Below are 17,966 nucleotides of genomic sequence, written 5' to 3'. Positions count from 1 at the left end.
GCTTCTCTTTTCCTGACGGCTCCAGCCTTTTCCCTGGGCTCTGCCCTTGAGATAATTCTCTGCCGGCCCCAGGGGCTGGATGGGTGGAGGGGACTCTCTTCAAGGAAGAGGAAAGGGAGACGGCGATTGTCCAGGGCGGGGATAAAATCAGGGCATGGGTTTCCTCTCCCTCTTGTCCTCTGGCCATATAAGGGAGGGACTTCCCCCCTCCTCACCCTCAATTCTCCATTGAGTGGGGGGTTGCAAGAAGATATGGGTCCCCTAAAATCTTGGACTCCCCAGCTTGTGTTGCTGGCCAGTCCTGTTTTGAGGAGGGTTGAGACTGTAAGCTCAAACATCCTCCCTGTAGGACAGGTTCTGGTCTGGTGGGTGTGAAATGGCGGTAGTGTAGCATAGATGGGCGCGAGGGAGCACCACTGTTTATATCTGCCGACCCCTGTAGACATCTCTCAGACTGTCTTCTTCCTAAATAATCTAGTGCCTTTGGAGTCTTGGCCTCAGGCAAGGAGTATCTCAATGAATTAATCTGGATTTCTATGAGAATCAATCTAGTTCGAGCAGCAGGGCTACTCTTAAAAAGGTGCAGCCGCACCGCTGTAGTGCTTTAGTGAAGATGCTACTACGCCGACTGGAGAGCTTCTCTCCTCACCAGCCCAGAGAGCGGCTCCCGTTCAGCACAGCTAATCCACCTCCATGGGAGGCAGTAGCTGTGATGGCGGGAGAATGATCTCTGAGTTTTCAATCTCTCTCACTCTCACTCTTTCTTCAGTTTCTGATGTTTCAGACAAGCATACGCTGGCCTGCCCTCTTCCTCTATTCATCCCTTACTATGCACCGTGGCAGCACCTCTTATGGGGCACTCAGATTTGCAGGGTTAGATAGCCTCCCCCCAACCCCTCTTTACTGCAAAGTTCCTGCAGCTTGTTCTTGCAAGGTCTTTGCAAAAGATGTGCGAAGAGCTCTTCCATTTGGGGTCCTCATGAAAAAACTGGGGAAGATAAGGTAAGATGGTAAGCAAGACACATGATGTAATTCTTCTACTCTCCTCTGCACTGATTAGGCCTCAACTGGAGTATTGGGTCTGGTTCTGGGCACCACATTTCAGGAAAGGAAACCTTGGAGAAAGTCCAGAGAAAAGCAACAAAAATGATTAAAGGTCTAGAAAACATGACCTGTGAGGGAAGATCTAAAAAATTGGGTTTGTTTAGTCTGGAGAAGAGACGACTGAGGGGTGGAGGGGGGACATAATAGTTTTCAGGTATATAAAAGGTTGTTACAAGGAGGAGGGAGCAAAATTGTTCTTTTTAACCTTTGAGGATAGGACAAGAAGCAATGGGCTTAAATTGCAGCAAGGGCGGTTTAGGTTGGAAATTAGGAAAAACTTCCTGTCAGTGTAGTTAAGCACTAGAATAAATTGCCTAGGGAGGTTGTGGAATCTCCATCACTGTAGATTTTTAAGAGCAGGTTAGACCAACACCTGTCAGGGATGATTTAGATAATATTTAATCCTGCATTGAGTGCAGGGGACTTGAGTCGAAGGCCTCTCGAGGTCCCTTCCAGTCCTATGCTTCTATGATTCTGTGGTGGTACTTTCACCATCAAGTTGTTTGGCCGTCTCAACCCGCCAGAGCTGGCTTCTTGCCATGTCCGTCCAGTGTCATGTCCCCTAAACTCATGTGTGGCTTGGAGATGAGCTCATTCACTGTGAGTTTCTTCCCAAAATGATGCTCAAAAATGATGCTGCAGCACCTGGGTCAGTTCTCTTTTAAACAGAGGCCTGAATAGCCCGCTTAGCAAGGGGTAGAGCCCGTAAAGCCAGACAGAGAAATAGTCAACATGTTGGTGATGGGAAGAATGAGCTCCTGTCCTTGCCAGGTGTTGTTGGCCATGGCAGAGAACTTGAATCTAGAGGCAAGAACAGAACATGCTTGGGGGGAGGGTGGAGAGAGGGTCAGAGGGATGGCATCACGCTCCAGAAGAGCGGGGGAGGCGACAAGCAGCTTGCCTCTACCTGAACGCACTCGGAGCAGGAAAGAAATGTTTTGATGCTGTCTGCTGTCAACATCCAGTGTGTCGGTTGCCCCTGGCTGTTCCTTTTGGGAAGTGAGTAGGAGGTGGGCAGGTCGTCATTGGAATGAAAGGCTCTGTTTAGGTTGATGGCTTTCCATTAAGCAGGACAAAAAAATCACAGGTGCACAGCAGGCGTCTTTGCGGCCTCATCTCTCAGGGAAACAAACCCCACAGACAGCCGCTGGTAATAGGAAGGTTCTTTGAACCCAAGGGTCTTCCCTTCCTGTTTGATTCAGGCTCTCCTAGAAAGAGCTGGGGGGTTTTAATTAGCAAACGCAGGAAAAAATAAAATCCCTCATGCCCTGCTCCCAAGGAGTGTCAGGATGTGAGTTGGATTCACTATGGCTTTCCAGGACCAGTTCAGTGAGGGGACAATTTTCATTTCTCCATCCAATCATCTGTGACCACTTGGGAGGACTGGTGAAATGGTATAAAACCTCCTCGAATGTAACAGCATTGTCTGGGAAAATGAGACTCTCAGAATGACTTTAAAAAAAAACAAACAAGCCACTGCTGTCCTGGCATGTCAGAAGAAATACACGAACCCTCTGGTTGATTGTACTAATATCTTGTTACCTTCTTATAGTACCTGCTTCTTATGGAGGTTCCCAGAGTAATTTACAGACTATACCATGGATTCTAATCAAGGCCTCGCATATTCTGCTGCAAGATGGATTTAAATTCTGCACCCTGGATTCTGTGGCACACTGGTGCTCCTCGTGGGAATTTTGTAGCAGCCTCATTTCAACTTCGTATGAGGAGGAGAGAACACTTTCACATGCTTGGTTGGGATTGGTGGAACTTCTGTAGAGCAGGGTGGGAATCAGCGTGGCTGCTGAGGTTAGCAGAGATCAGAGACAAAGGCTGGAGCTGAGGGACCTAGCGTTTTACAGACAGTAACTCCTCGAGTTGATTTTTCTCTCCGCCCCCTTAAAATGGCAAATGAGTTAATAGTTGTGTAGTTCTTTCCATCTGAAGAGAATGCTTTATACACAATTTAGCAGCGCAACCACCATGCAAGGCAGGTAAATATTGTCCCCAGATTACTGATGGGGGTAACTGAGCCACAGATTAAGCGATTTGCCCAGGATCATGCAATGAGTTACTGATGAATCCAGAAATAGAGCCTAGGGGTCCATGTTCTCAGTCTTTTGCTCTAGCCGTTAGAAAATATTCCATTCCCAGAAGTACAACCCTGGAGTCTAGCTCCCGGTAGTTTGCTCTGATAACTAGATCTCCTTGCCTTCTAAAATAGCTAGTTGATATTATGGATGATTAGTCACAGGCTAAATTTTTAGAAAAGAATCTGATTCTAAGACTAGTATGTAAATTTAAGGTCTTTAAGAAGCCCTTGACCTTTTCAGCTGCACTGGTACAAAGATTGTCTTATGTGGACTCTTCAGATTTTAACACAGGAGAGGGAGAGGAAAAAAGGACAAATCCTTGGGCAGAGACTTGCATTTAAGTTTTAGCTCAGAGCTGATTTTTACAGGCAAATGACAAATGCCTGAATGCAGGAGTTTCCAACAGGAATTTCTGACAACCTTTTAAGCTGTTACAGTGCAAAAGCAACTCTGTGACTCTAAATATAGATTTAGATATTTATAAATCTAATGCTTGTACACACAGTGTTCAGTGGGACATAAAGAGCTCCAACAAATTGTATTTTCCTCCAGCGTGGAAACAAACGCTTGATTCCGTCACACACACTTTTATTTATATTCTCGTCACCCAGAAAGGAGAGAGGGCTGGGAAGGAGAAAAGAGTACTTCCGTCTTCACTTTAGATCACTGCAATTCGCCAGAGACATTTCCCGGGCTACCATTCGCCCTCTTCTGAAGCTCTCTCTCTCTCTTTTTTTTTTTTTTTCTGTTCTTTTTTATTTAGGCTGTCGCATCTTGCTTTATAGACCCTGAATATGTACATATAAATATGCACATTTCACAGTTGTGCGGTCTACTTCCACAAGAATAACAGACGGCAACTTTATGATCTGAGTGATTTTATTTGAACACAGCTGTGGCCTTGTGATTTAAATATTTCAGTAAATTTTAAACTAACTAGACTAGAGGAAACTGTGCTGAGAGAGCAGGTTAGAGCTGGAATGGACATGGAAGGAAGGCCTCTCCTTTGAGAGATTCTAGATCAATGTTCCTTTTCTAGGCCTCCTCCCACCAGAAGCCCTTTGACTCTCCTTGCTTGGAATGCTTTCCCACTCTTCCCCTCTTCCTCAAGAAGTGCTCTTGAAGGCTGTCAGGCTAGGAGGGGGAGTCATTGGCTAGGAAAGGAGTTGCTGAAGGTTGGAGTGTCAGGTCTCTACGTCCCTGCTAGATAAAACCCAGCCCGCAGCCGTGAGTGGTTTTTTTTTTCTGGCATTGCTGCATCTTTCAGCAGCTGAATATGAGAGGCGATTGAGGGGCTTTTGGATTCCTCTCTGAGCTGCCCCTGGTTTTGGATTTAAAAGCCTGTACAGTCTCTTGGGGGAAAGCTGAAGGAGCAGTCCTCAAACTCAGCTGTGCACTCAGTTTTGACATCTTGATTGTTTCAAGTGATGATGAATTTGGTTTGTTACTCTATGTTCTATCAACTTGCTTTTCCAACATGTGGGGGGACACACACACACAAAACAAACACAAAAACGGGTCACACACTTCATAGGTTCTATAAACTAAGCATGTTGTATCCCTTCATTCCCTCACAAGCTCCCTGGGTGCCACCCTCCTCTCCCCCTCTTTTTCAAGGACTCCCTGCAGCTCACCCTTCATCTCCTCCCTTATGCCAGGGGCTCTGAGGTCCCCCCATTCCTCACGCCACATGCCATGACCTTTCCCCCGTACCATTGTCCCACATTTTCCATCTCAACAGCAAGGTCTCTGTGCGCCCCCTATTCCCTCCATAGCAGTGTCCCCCATGCTCCCCCGATGCCAGGGGTTCTGAGTGAACTCCCATTCCCCCATGCTCACCTAGATGCTCTTCATTCACCTCTGTGTGCCCCCTCCTCCCATGCCAGGGGCTCTATGTCCCCCCAGTTGTCACATTAGCTAGAGATACGCCATCGGGTTGAGTGTAAAGCTTCACGGGACATTTGAGTTCTGTCTTGTAAGTCACTGGAAAGAGAGTAATGCAGCCATGGAACAAAGAAACAAGGGCCCCTTTGAAAATTGAGGGGCTAGGTAGCACCAACAAAGGTATTTTCTTGGAAACTAGTGCTTGACAGGCATGCTGGTAACTCCCAGCTCTGCTAGAGACTTTTGCCCCCGATCCCACCATTGGGTCTAAGCGGCAGGACCTTTGCATCTGTGCAGAGTCCGTTTGAAGTCAGCGAAATGCTGCAGAAGTCCAAGTATTTGATTGCCAGTTTGGGGTCTTAATCGGTTTGTGCTTCGGTTTCCTCACATACAAAACAGGGCTAATGAGACTCCCCTGCCAGGGATATTGGGAGACTTCATTTGGTTTAAGAGCTGAAGTATGGTACAAGCAATGATGGGTTTTTATTAATTACAGCTGCTACTTACAAGGGCTTGTCTACCATTGTTTTTTTTTTTTAGGTCCCCCTGAGTTCATTAAAAAACCAGTGGACCAAATCGGCGTGTCAGGAGGTGTGGCTTCTTTTGTATGCCAGGCAACTGGGGATCCCAAGCCCCGGGTCACCTGGAACAAGAAAGGGAAGAAAGTGAACTCACAGAGATTTGAGGTAAGAGACAACCTAGAACTACATGTGTCTACACAGCTGCAGTCAGAGGCGTGACCGCGGCAGGTATAGACGCATCTGAGCTAGCTTTGCGCCAGTTTGACCAAGTAACAAAAGCTGCGAAGCCACGGCAGCGTGGTTTGTACAAGTCCACCTGGGACCATGGGTATGTGGCTCAAGGGGCTCGCCCACCCCACCGTCCGTGCTGCTACGGTTGCACTGCTGCTGTTACTGGAGCTAGCTAGATCAAAGTTGGCTCCGGTGCGTCTACACGTGCCGTTGTTGTCACATTGCTGATTGACGTGTAGACATCGTTGTGCATGTAAGTATGTAAAAAGAGCAAAGCAGGCAGAAAGCAGCTTTGTTTCACGCATGTCCTAAAATGTCAGTAAAAGCACAGGGAGCAAAGGGGGTTAGCTTCAAATGGAGCGAGTTGAGTGTTCTTAACCTGTAACAGCTGGGAGGCTTGAATTGGGTGATTTTTGCAAAATGAGAGGAAACTAAGCTAATTTTGTTTCTTTTTTTAAAAACGTATATTATAAAACTGCTTCTTCCTATCCACCAAGAAACACAGGCTGGACGGGCCGTCTTAATCTGACATTTCTCTAGCTCAGCCAGTTCTTTAAATACACCTCCCCTATCTCCAGCCATTTGGTTGTTTAATGTTTACTGCTGCCTAGGGTAGGATTGTTGGCATTCATGGCCTGACCCCATTTATTTGTAATATCTAAATAAGAGTCCGCTGGGGCAAGGAGAGGGCATTAATCGTACTTTGACACCCTTAGCCTTGACTCTCATCAGGCCTCTACCCTGCTAGCCAGCTGTGGGTTGGGAGGGACATTCTGGTGTCTGTTCTTTGGGGCAGATGGGGTAAAGAGGAGGCTCATATTTTTCATTTTCCTTTTACACCTCCTGTCTCCCCTTCCCCATGTTCCTGGAGAGGCTCACCATTTCACTGGCGTTCTGGGTCTTTCAGCTGAGCCAGGAGGGCTTTCGTTGAATGAAACAGGGGAAGGGAGAGAGTCAGGTGGGATTCAGTCCTGTGATCTTAGGTTGAAATCAGAGCAAAGACTAGGACAGGCCCTTAGGAATAAATGCAGAACTGATGGGGGAGGAGAAGGGACAGGAAGGGGGAACTGCTGCAGCCAGACCGATGTGTGCAGCTGCCCTCTGTATGGGCAGGACTGAGCATTCTTGGGGCCTGGGCAGTGTATTCAATCCCTTTCTCCCTTTTCTGTCTCAGACAATTGAATTTGACGAGAGCGCAGGAGCTGTCCTGAGGATCCAGCCCCTCCGGACTCCCAGGGACGAGAACGTTTACGAGTGCGTCGCCCAGAATGCTCATGGGGAGATCACCGTCCAAGCCAAGCTCACCGTCCTCCGAGGTAAAGAGGCCGCTGGCCTGTCTGGCCAGGGGCGCCAGCAGAGTGAAGGATGCCCGCTCCTGGGTGTTGAGGTCGCCATCCGAGCGGTGGGGCTGAGGCACAAATGCCCACCTTTGCCTGCCCCCAGCAGCCCTGGGAGTGCACCTCAGAGGGCCAGGTTATTATATTAAGGGCAGCTCCCTGTAAGGCCTGGGAGTGGCTCCGTTTGGAGCTGGGTAGGAGACGCTCGCCATTTCATGACTACGTTCCCCAGCACCCTTGGCAGCATTTCTCCTCAGGTGCCTCCCCGTGACAGGAGAGCGGAGCAGGAGCTTGTGCCAGTGAGGACGAGCCCAGCCATCTCTGCACAGTCTCACGGGCTCCCCCTCACTCCTGCTCCTTCCTTGCCTCCCTCAAATGCTTCAGGTGGCCTTCCTATCTGGGCCTGCTCTCCTGTCCCGTGGAAACTCCCTTCTCTGGATGTTTATGGACAGCTCAGGAAGGCTCCATCATTCTCTGAAATCTGATCCCTTGTCAGCCAGGCACCCAGGAGAGCACGTATGGTTTGATGTAGTGATGCAGAGCACCTCATGACGGCACAGGCTGAGCCCCAGCTCCCTTTCCTTGTTCAGGTCCCTCCCTCCCTCTCCCCTCTCTTGGGCACCCCTCCCTGTTCTCCCTTGGGCCCCTTCTGGCTTTTGCCTATGCCACACTCTCTACCTCAAGACCCTTCGTTCTCTCGTACCAGTCCCCGTTGTAAGGGATATTTCTGTGAACGCTTGTTTCGTTTAATCCGTTTGAAATATTCTCTGTGAGCACGAAGTGTGTGTTGGGGGAGATGCAGGGTCCACTCTCGTTATTTTCATGCTATGGATGCCTCCAGATGTTTCCCACCTACTGGGTGGGTTATTTTTTAGCCTCAGAAATCTAAAACCGCTACAACACAGAACAAAGCCTACCTGCTAACTAGAGTAAACCCACTGTAGGGGAGGAGATGCCTGAGATTCTTGGTTCAGACAAGAAGGGCTTGTAAATCATGCTGGTGGGAAGCCCCTGTAGGGAATGGTGTATACACTGGCTGGGTGGGAGTTCCCAGCAGGTATTGCTGTAACAAATGGCGTGGGAGCACTGGCTGGGTGGGGCTCTCCCGGGAGGAAATGCTATAGGGGTGGTGTGGGAACGTTGGATGTGTGGGTACTTCCAGTAGAAGCATTGGTTGTGCAGCTGTTTCTGCATCTGTAGTGACAAGTTTAGGAATTCCTAGCAAGCCTCATGGCAGAGTATGACATAGGAGCTCCCAGCCCGTAAGACTGCATGGAACTATGTCAGTTGCAAAGTATTCCCTCAAGCAGCTTTTAAAGTCCTTTTGCTGAATGGCCCCTGAGCATGGCCCATTAGGAAATCTATTAATTCGTAATTCATAGATTCCAAGGCCAGAAGGGACCATTGTGCTCATCTAGTTTGACCTCCTGTATAACAGAGGCTGAGAACTGCCCCTGCATAATTCCTAGAACAGATCTTTTAGAAAAACATCCCATCTTGATGTAAAAATTGCCAGTGACGGAGAATCCACTGTGACCCTTGGTAAATTATTCCAAGTGTTAACGACCTTCACTGTTAAAAGTTTACAACTTATTTCCAGTCTGAATTTGCCTAGCATCAACTTCCTGCTGTTGGATTGTTTTATACCATTCTCTGCTCCATGGAAGAGCCCATTATCAAATATTTTTTCCCCGTGGTAGGTACTTGTAGACTGATCAAGTCAACCCTGAACCTTCTCTTTGTTAAGCTAAAGAGATTGAGCTGCTTGCGTCTCTCACTCTAAGGCATGTTTTCTAATCCTTTCATCATTTTCTTCGCTCCTCTGTGAACCGTCTCCAATTTAGCAACATCCGTCTTGAATTATAGACACCAGAACTGGACACAGCATTCCAGCAGTGGTTGTACCAGTGCCAAGAAGAGAGGTTAAATAACCTCTCCAATCCTACCTGAGATTCCCCATTTATGCTTTAGCCCTTTTGGCCGTAGTGTCACACTGGGAGCTCATATTCAGCTGATTATCCACACCCACCACCCCGCAAATCCTTTGAAAAGTCACTGTTTCCCAGGATAAGGTCCCCCATTCTGAAATTTTGGTCTACATTCTTGGATGTTAGGTGTATACATTTACATTTAGCCATATTAAAACACTATTATTTGATTGCATCCAGTTTACCAATCGGTTTGAGTTGCTCTATATCGATGACCCATCCTTTTCATTATTTGCCTCTCCTCCCCAATTTTTGTGTCATTTTCAAACATTATCAGGGATGATTTTAAGTTTCGTTCCAGGTCATTATGATAATGCTAAATAGCGTAGGGGCAAGAAGTGATCCCTCTGAGACCTGATTAGAAACACACTGCCCAGTGTTGATTCCCAGTTTACAATTACATTTTAAGACCTATTAGTTAGCCAGCTTTTAATCCATTTAATGTGTGCCCTGTTAATTGTATATTGTTCTAGTTTTTTAATCGAAGTGTCGTGTGCTGCCAAGTCAAATACCTTACAGAAGTCTAAGTATGTTACATCAACACTATTATCTTTACCAACCAAATTTGTAATCTCATCAAAAAATATATCAACTTAGTTTGACAGGATCTATTTTCCATAAAGCTATGTTGATTGACATTAATTACATTACCATCCTTTAATTCTTTATTAATTGAGTCCCAAATCAGCTACTCCATTATCTTGCCTGAGATCAATGTCAGATTGACAGGCCTATAATTACCCAGATCATCCTGTTTCCCTTTTTAAATACTGGCACAACATTAGCTTTGTTCCAATCTTCTGGAATTTTCCCAGTGTCCCAAGACTTACTGAAAAGCGACATTAACAGTTTGGGTGAGTTCCTCAGCCAGCTCTTTTAAAACTCTTGGATGCAAGTTATTTTTAAAATGTCTAACTTTATTAGCTGCTGTTTAACATCCTCCAGAGATAGTAATGAAATGGGAAGAGTGTTCTCATCATCAAATGATGTGACAACATCATCTATTTTTCCCCGAATATAGAACAGAAATATTTATTAAACTTGTCTTTATTTTCTGCATTATTATTGATAATTTTAACATTTCCATCTAGTAGTGGACCAATGCCATTGTTAGGATTCTTTCTACTCCTAATACACTTCAATAAACGTATTGTCCTTAACTCTGCTGGCCATAAATGACTCCTTTTATCCCTTTGATTCCCTTATCACTTTCCTACAGTTTGTAGCATCCGATTTATATTCATTACTATCAACTTCCCCATCTTTCCATTTATTATGCTTGTTGTTTTTTTGTTTTTTTTAATGTATAGCTGGCTTCACTTCTCTTCTAGTCCAGGACAGTTTTTTAATTAATACAGCCTTCTTCCTCGATTGTGGCATTATGGCTTTTGGGGCATCTAGTGAAGTGTTCTTAAGCACCATACACAATTGTTTGATTAAATTCTTCTTCCCAGATGATTTGGCTCATAATTGTTTTCAGCTTTGTGAAATTGGCCCCTTAAAAGTACTAAGTGTGTGTGTGTAATATATATGTATTTTTACAGGTCTGGACTTTATTTTGTTTGCACATTATAAATGTAATTGAATCATGATCACTTGTACCTTAGCTTCCATTAATTTTTAGTTCTGTGACCAGTTCCTCTTTATCGATCAAGACAAGGTCTTCTATAGAATTCCTTTGTGTTGAATGCAACACTTTTTGAGTTAGGAAATTGTCATCTGTAATATTAAAGTAGTCCAAGGATGTTTTGGTACTGGTAGCATGAGACTGCCAGCATATGTCACTCAAATTGAAGTCCCCTGGGATCAATGCAGGTTTTTTTCCTGCACATCGTATTTAGGTGTGCAAGGAGCCAGTCATCCTGTTCTCTAGTGTGACTAAGTGAGCCGAATTTATGCGCAGGTCCCCAACTTACTTTGATGAAGAAAAGCCTAACACAAAGCTCACCTGGCAAAGCACCTCCAGCTGTGGCAGGGAGCACCCTCCCGCTGTCAGAATGCCAGCTGTCTTTGAAATGGACACACCTGTGGCCCAATCACAACTGGCCCCCTTCGTGCAGGTGTCTTGGTGCCGCTCGCCTGATGCCATTCCTGCAGGCCTGTTTGTCTCTGTCGTTCGCCCAATACCCTTCGTACAGGAGTCTCTATGTCACTCCTACCTTTCTTCACGGCGTGGCACTTAACCTCCCATTGGCAGCAGGTGGCAGGATGTTGCTCCCTCTAGAGTCTGCGGCATCATGGGTAAGGAAAGCCACTCTCTGACCAGGCAGGACCTGTCTCTGGGTGCCGCAGAGGTGTCTGGAGCTGTGTTCAGTGGGCTGCCATTTATTCTGAGGAGCTGCGCTGATTCCTGAGGAAGGTGTTGAGGTGATGTTTCCTGAGGAGGAGGTTTCCGTGACTTGAGTTTAACAGGAGGCAGCAGAGAGAGCATTTGCCGTGGAGTCCTGGCCCTGGCGAAGCCTCTAGATTGCCACAGCAATGCGAATGTGCTGTCTCTGACAGGGGCACTGCGTCATTCCGGTAATGAGCTGTGCTCAGCAGCTGTTCACGTGGACCGGGGCTCCTCGTACGCACCTTGTTACAGCAGCTCCTCAGGTAACCAGCATCAGATAAGCATCAGCCAGTGAGACAGATGACAAAATGGGAGCTTGCCTCTCCAGCTGCCTGGCTTGTTATGCGTGTAGCTGGACTGTTGGCACTTCTCCAGCATTCTCCTGCGGCACGCTGCTCTCTGCAAGCACTCCAGCTCTCTGCACCCAACCCAGCCTTGTTAGGTGGCTTGGTTAGCTGGCTGGTGTGAGGGTAGCTAGGATCCCCACTTAATGAAACCTTAGTGGCGGGGATGAACTGGAGGCCTGGGAGGCAGACAGAGCTGCAGGTTGTTTATAGATTTCCGACTCCCCTCCACTCTGCTTCCCTCCTCAGTTAAAGTTATTCTTCTCCTGACCTTTCCTCGGCTTTCAGACAGCAGAGATTGACTTCTCTTTACTCTGCACTGGACTCATTTGTAAGTGCTGGGAGAGTTAAAAGGACAAAGCATGAATCCATTAACCTCTGCAATCACAAAGAGAATCTGAAAGATAGCGTGCTGGCATCTATTTCTCCTTTTTTCCTCCTTCTCCTCCTCCCACTCCTTTCACCCCTTCTCCTCCCCTTCCTTCCCTTCCTTACCTTTCTTTCCTTCTTGTGTCTCTCCTTCCTGCCTTTCTCACCCTCCGAACATACCTCTAGTAGAATGCTGCTTAACATAAGAGCAGAGGCTGAAGTGCAGATGGGAGGCAAACGTGCTCTGTCACTTGCAGAAGTTGCTACTCTAGCACGCCACTGAGTGTGGAAACATGGAGCCCAGCTTTGGCGGGCCGTGTGGGAATGAGGCAGCAGTAATTCTGCAGCGTGCTGGCTCTGTTGTTGTAGGCACGCTCATAAACACGTGTGTGCACATTCACGCCATGCACATGAATGAGCAGTTTTACAGTGTTCCCATAGCACCAGTGCAGACGGTCAGAAGAACAGAAAGGGAGGGCACCTCCCCATGGTACTTCAGCGGTCAGAGGTAACGCCCTTTGCCTATAGACTAGAGAATCAGCTGCCCCAGGATCAGGCCCATTGACGCTCCTGATGCTTTGAAGGCTATGCCTCGCAGATAAGGGTTTGTGTCCCTGCAATAAAAAGCAGGAACCAAAGGCACACCAGGAGCAGAAGCGCCCAACAGCTGCTCATGGGACAGACTCCATCGTGAGCACCATTCACCTTCCAGTAAAGTCTTTCTGACTCCAGCCAGGCTGGCTGGTTTGTCTTTCCTGCTCCGGTTCCCAAGGGATCTGAGCCTTGGTAGCACTCTGGAGAGTGACTGTTTTTCCCCAGCCTGCAAAGCTGATCCTGCTGGGTGTAGAGAAATCAAGAGAGACTTGGCGGGGGGCTGCTTAAGTGTTTTTCGGTTGTTGTTGACTCCAGCTGCTGAAGTTCGCCATGGAAGCCCTCACAGAAGGGAAGCTGGCTGACATAAACACCCCATTTCCAGCCTGTGGAGTTTCTCCAGGCTCCACATTCATGGGAGGGTTTTGTTTTTTTCCCCACATAAGCAAATTGTATTTTTCCATCGTCGTCTTCAGACAACGCAGGAGGATCAGCCTGGGGCAGATGTTTGCTACAGCAGGCTGGGCACATGCACAGAGCATTAGGATCACCTCATGCAGTAATGCCCAGCAACAGCCTAGGGTGGGCAAATTCTATGTATCTGATGCAACTGTCTAACTGCCCTTCCCCACCAAGAGGCAGCAGCCTTGAGGGTTACATTGAGGACAGACTGCGAAGTCTGAAGGTGGTGTTGATAGGAGCAGAAGAAGTTCCAGGAAGAATATGTGCAGAGAGGGGTAGCTGAGGATGTTAATTAGGAAGGAACAAGGAAAGGCAGTGGGGAAGGATCTGGGGTTAGCTTTGAGATGCTGCTGCATTTGAGCCAGAGAGGAAGGAGCTGCCCCTCTGGGTCTAGAGAGAAAGTGGCTGGTTAAAAGGGAAGGAAGTAGCTGGGCAGAGATGTTTGTTCTCCAGGGAAGGATGTATTGGGAGAGAGCCATGCACGCACACACAAAGAAGTTAGAACTGATGGCCAGAGAACAAGATGATTTAGTTGGGGTTGGTCCTGCTTTGAGCAGGGGGTTGGACTAGATGACCTCCTGAGAGCCCTTCCAATCCTACTCTTCTTTGATTCTATGTTCATGGGGAAGGCAATTCTCTGTCAAGTGGCTGTGAACTTCTCCAGACACACATGGGCCTCATGTGCAAAGGATGCATCCAGCTTCTGAAAGCTGGAATTCATCTGTACTTTTCAGAGCCATTCGTTCCAGCATCCACTCTGGCTGCCTCCTAAAGGATTTTCTTGATGCTTCTATAGGATGGAAGGGAATTGGCTTGGCAGTCTAAACCCAGATTCCTAGGAACCAAAGGATTAAATCCTAACAGGATCATTTTAGTCCTTTGTCCTGCAGCAGTTGTTGAGTTCCATGCAGTTCACCCTTTTGTGTGTGGCTTCTAAATGCAACTTGAAAAAACAAGCTTCCATTAACTCTGTATGGATCTTCTAAAAGCAGATGTTTGGCCCAGTAAGTGTCCGGGGATAAAATTCCCCTCCACTTGCACAACTCTGTGTACTGGCTACAACCATCCCTCTCTGAAAATGGCTGTACTTTGGAAAACTTTGTGATGAAAGTGGCTGTATAAATCTGAGCTCTCTTGTAACTATTAGGGAAGCCTGACAGAACCTGCTATAGGCAAGGTTGCAAAACTCTCTCCATTTTAACACCTTGTTTTTTGCAGGTGTTAATAATTTTCCTAAACAGTCACCTTTTGTGCTGAAATATTCTATACACGTGATTCCTGTCCAAAGGTAATACCCAGTGTGGGTGTGTGGAAAGTCCAAGCAAAAACGCCTTTTGCTTTTTTTTTTGGAGATCAACGAAGCAGTGAGTGGAGAAGCTGGGAGTGGAAATTTGGGTGAGACCCGATTTATGGTGGATGGGCAATGACCAGAGGTTTGACATCATAGCAAACAAATCTCTTATGTTGCAGATTATATTTGAATGCTAGGAGGCAGGATTGTAAGGGAATAACTGGGTGCAGAGAAGGGATTTGAGTGCAGGGAATATGGGGGCTGGCTGGCCAGTAAAGAAGGGTGTTACCCATAATCCCACTGGCAGGCATGGATTAATCCAGGGCAGTAGAAGCCAGTCAGCACCTACGCGGGCAGGGCCCAGCTCTCACCAAAGTTGTCCGGGGCTGGGAGAAGTTTGCAGTACTGTGCAGAGTCCGTGACAGGCCAGGCTGCTCCTCTGCTCCCTGCCAGCCATGGCATTTCACAGATGGGCTAAGAGCCCACTCGGCCAGGGATTCCTGATCCACAACCTTATGGATGTTGGTGTCTGCATTCACGCAAGCACAGACTTGGGTGGGCCTGGTTATTAACTGGTGAGTCATGGCCCACCCATGTCTACGCCCATGCCGTGGAAATAAACTAAAATACTTTTTTCAGTTCTAAGTACACGATAGAAAGTGTTGAGTCCCGATGAGGCATACTTAAAGAGAGTGAAGTTTGCTTGTTTTTAAAAATTGCTTCACCAACTTTAAAAGATCTCTTTAGTTTTTCTTCAGAATTGGCTTGTTTGGTAGATCTTAGTTTGACCTAAAAATTAATCCAAGTTGTAAGAAAATTAGTTCATAGATTCAAAGATTCCAAGGCCAGAAGGAACCACTATGGTCATCTAGGGTCTGATCTCCTGTATAACACAGGTCATAGAACTTCCCCAGAATAATTCCTGCTTGAATTAGAGCATATCTTTCGGAAAAACACCCAATCCTGATTTTAATAAAAGGAGCATAGGTACAGAAAGAAAGACATGCTTGGCCTGCAGTACTACAATAGCAGATTGAAATAATCAGGCTGGTACCCTTTGTCTACAAGTGTGCAAGTTTCTAATGACGTTGCTAGGCACCAGTTGACTTTTGCTGGCTGTGCTTGTCAGTTATAAGATTGTGTGGTCGCCTATTTTTTTTTTCCTTTCTCTTGCAAAATAAAAACCTAGGAAACTAAGTGCCAAAAAAAGAATAAAATGTAACAAAGCACTATGGTTCTGTAGCTAAACTCTTAAGTCGGAATATATGAAATTGAAGGTTTGATGCGCAGCTATGCTTCCTGGCATGCATTAAGATAGTCTTCAATTGTATAATTACAGGATACTTGAGACACATGTATCGCTGTTGGAAAGAACCTTTTTATACTGTTTTATTAGAGAGGCAAGGTGGATGAGGTAATATCTTTTATTGGACAGACTTCTGTTAGTGAAAGACAAGCTTTCAAGCTTATACATGGAGCTCTTCTGGTCTGGGAAAGGTGCTCAGTGGATATGTCTGCACAGCAAAGAAAAACCCACAGCTGGCCTGTGCTATCCAGCTCATGCTTGCAGGGCTCAGGCCGCTGGGGCTGTTTATTGCCAATGCTGCGTAGAGATCCAGACACTCTCCCACCCTGCAGGGTCCTAGAGCCCAGAAGACTTACACTGCAATGAAACAGCCCTGCAGCCTGAGTCAGCTGGAACGGATCAGAGGTGGGTGTCTAGTTGCTGTGTAGACAGACCCAGTGTCACCATTAAATACAAGGGTGGAACAGATAAGGAGATAACACATGTTGCAAGAGACCATTCAAGGTGAAGTGGGCAATTAACACCTCTACAGTTGTAAGACAAAGGAGAAGTTAGTGGGTTACAGTTTGTCATATGAGTCATAAATCCAGCATTTTATTAAATCCATGATTTTTGGCATCTAGCAGAGTTATGAATTTAAGGCTTCCCAGGCTTATCTTGTGAAGGCGCTGTCCAGGTTTCTTTTGTGGATGAGGACTGAGAGGTCAGACATGGAGTGATCATTTTGTGAAAGAGTTCGCCAAGGGGGATAGCCTGTTTTTGCCGTTTATCATTTTTCTGCGTGAGCCCATTCGAGAGCATAGTGATTGTCTCGTTTCACCCTACATTGTTGCTACTGGGGTATCTAATGCATTGGATGAGGTACAAAGAGAAATAGTATGTGATCAAAGATCAAAGGCATTTCATGCCCATATACCCAAGGGATCAGAGCTGACTCTGGGTGCTCATGGCCTTACGAGTAAGGTGCAGGAATGGGACTCTGTAGACTTGGGTTCTTCTCTTCCTGGCTTTGCTGCAGACTTGTGGGGTGATCTTTGGCAAGTCGCTTCATCTCTTTGCCTACTTCTGCAGCTGTGCAATGGCGATAATTTTGACCCATCCAATGTGGGGAGGGGGTGTTGTGAGGCTAAATTTATTAATATAGGTCAAGAACTGTGAGATCCAGGTGTCTGTAGAGAAGGGCAACGTGTTATTCTTCGCTTCTGCATTTCTTGACATCCTGGTGCTTGACTATGCACCCTTCATGTTGCTTCAGCATAGCTTTTTGCATTTATAGCACACACACCTTTTAAATGATTAAACAATTGTGCAGACCCCAGGGAAAAGAGCAGCAGCAACCCCCACTTTATCTCTCTTCATCATCCTCATTTCCAGCACGGTTAATTATCTAAACACAGAGCTGCCACCCACCAGAACGACAAGGAGACAGAGACTGCGAGTGCTTTTCCTTGCTAGTCAGTGACCTCGGCTGTATTTATATGATTGTGTGCGTGTGAGCGCATGTGCCCAGGACGGTTTGATGCATTTTTTTTCCCGGCGCAGAGCATGTCCTCTGGTAGGATTTATTGTAAATGAATGCTAAAGTACCCTCTCCTATCCCCTGCTCCTTCTCAAGCTATTTTGTTCAGTGGCCTTGAGGTAATTAACCAGCTGTTCCCCAGGAGAGGCCTTTAAACTGTTAAATCCAAGAGCAGGTATGAACAAGGTGCTCAGGAGAATCTAATAATACGGCAAGTGCAACACTGGAAAACATTTCCCTACAAAGCCAGCGTCATTCAGCTACCGACATCTGCCCAGAGGTGTCCTCCAGGTTTCTTCATCTTGCATCATGAGTCTTCTGTTCTTGGGGACCCCTGGACTACGGTTAGAAATAGAACTTGCAGTCCAAACCATGCGTTCGTAGCAGGTCTGGTTTGGTGTGTGGCAACTGGAAAAAAAGAGGGATGCGTGTATGTCTTGTGGAGATGGAGCTGATCGCATTATTGCAGGGAATCCAGTTGTTAGGGGATGAAGAACAGTTTCCTTTGCCTGTCAGGAAGGAAATCCGAGTACTTGAATCAGTGGAATATGCTATGTTCAGAGATGCTTCCTCTGCTGATCTGATCCTCAAATCTGA

At 46.6% G+C, this 17,966-nt stretch overlaps 1 protein-coding gene across 2 annotated transcripts in view; it reads left to right on the top strand.

The window, feature by feature from the left end:
- The window catches only part of PTPRS (protein tyrosine phosphatase receptor type S), a 216,909-nt gene that overhangs the window by 114,050 nt on the left and 84,893 nt on the right, over nt 1-17,966 (top strand). For both annotated transcript variants that reach the window (XM_067558480.1, XM_067558474.1), the window contains 2 exons: nt 5,619-5,764; nt 7,005-7,146. In XM_067558480.1, coding sequence (XP_067414581.1) covers nt 5,619-5,764; nt 7,005-7,146 — 288 coding nt within the window. The remainder of the gene's footprint in view (nt 1-5,618; nt 5,765-7,004; nt 7,147-17,966) is intronic.

This window comes from Emydura macquarii, unplaced genomic scaffold (genome assembly GCF_026122565.2).
Source record: "Emydura macquarii macquarii isolate MOO-44397 ecotype Brisbane River unplaced genomic scaffold, CSIRO-AGI_Emac_v2 contig_306, whole genome shotgun sequence".
NCBI classification, from domain to species: Eukaryota; Metazoa; Chordata; order Testudines; family Chelidae; genus Emydura; species Emydura macquarii.
The sequence above is the reverse complement of the archived record's forward strand: the minus strand, read 5'-3'. Positions and strand labels throughout refer to the sequence as shown.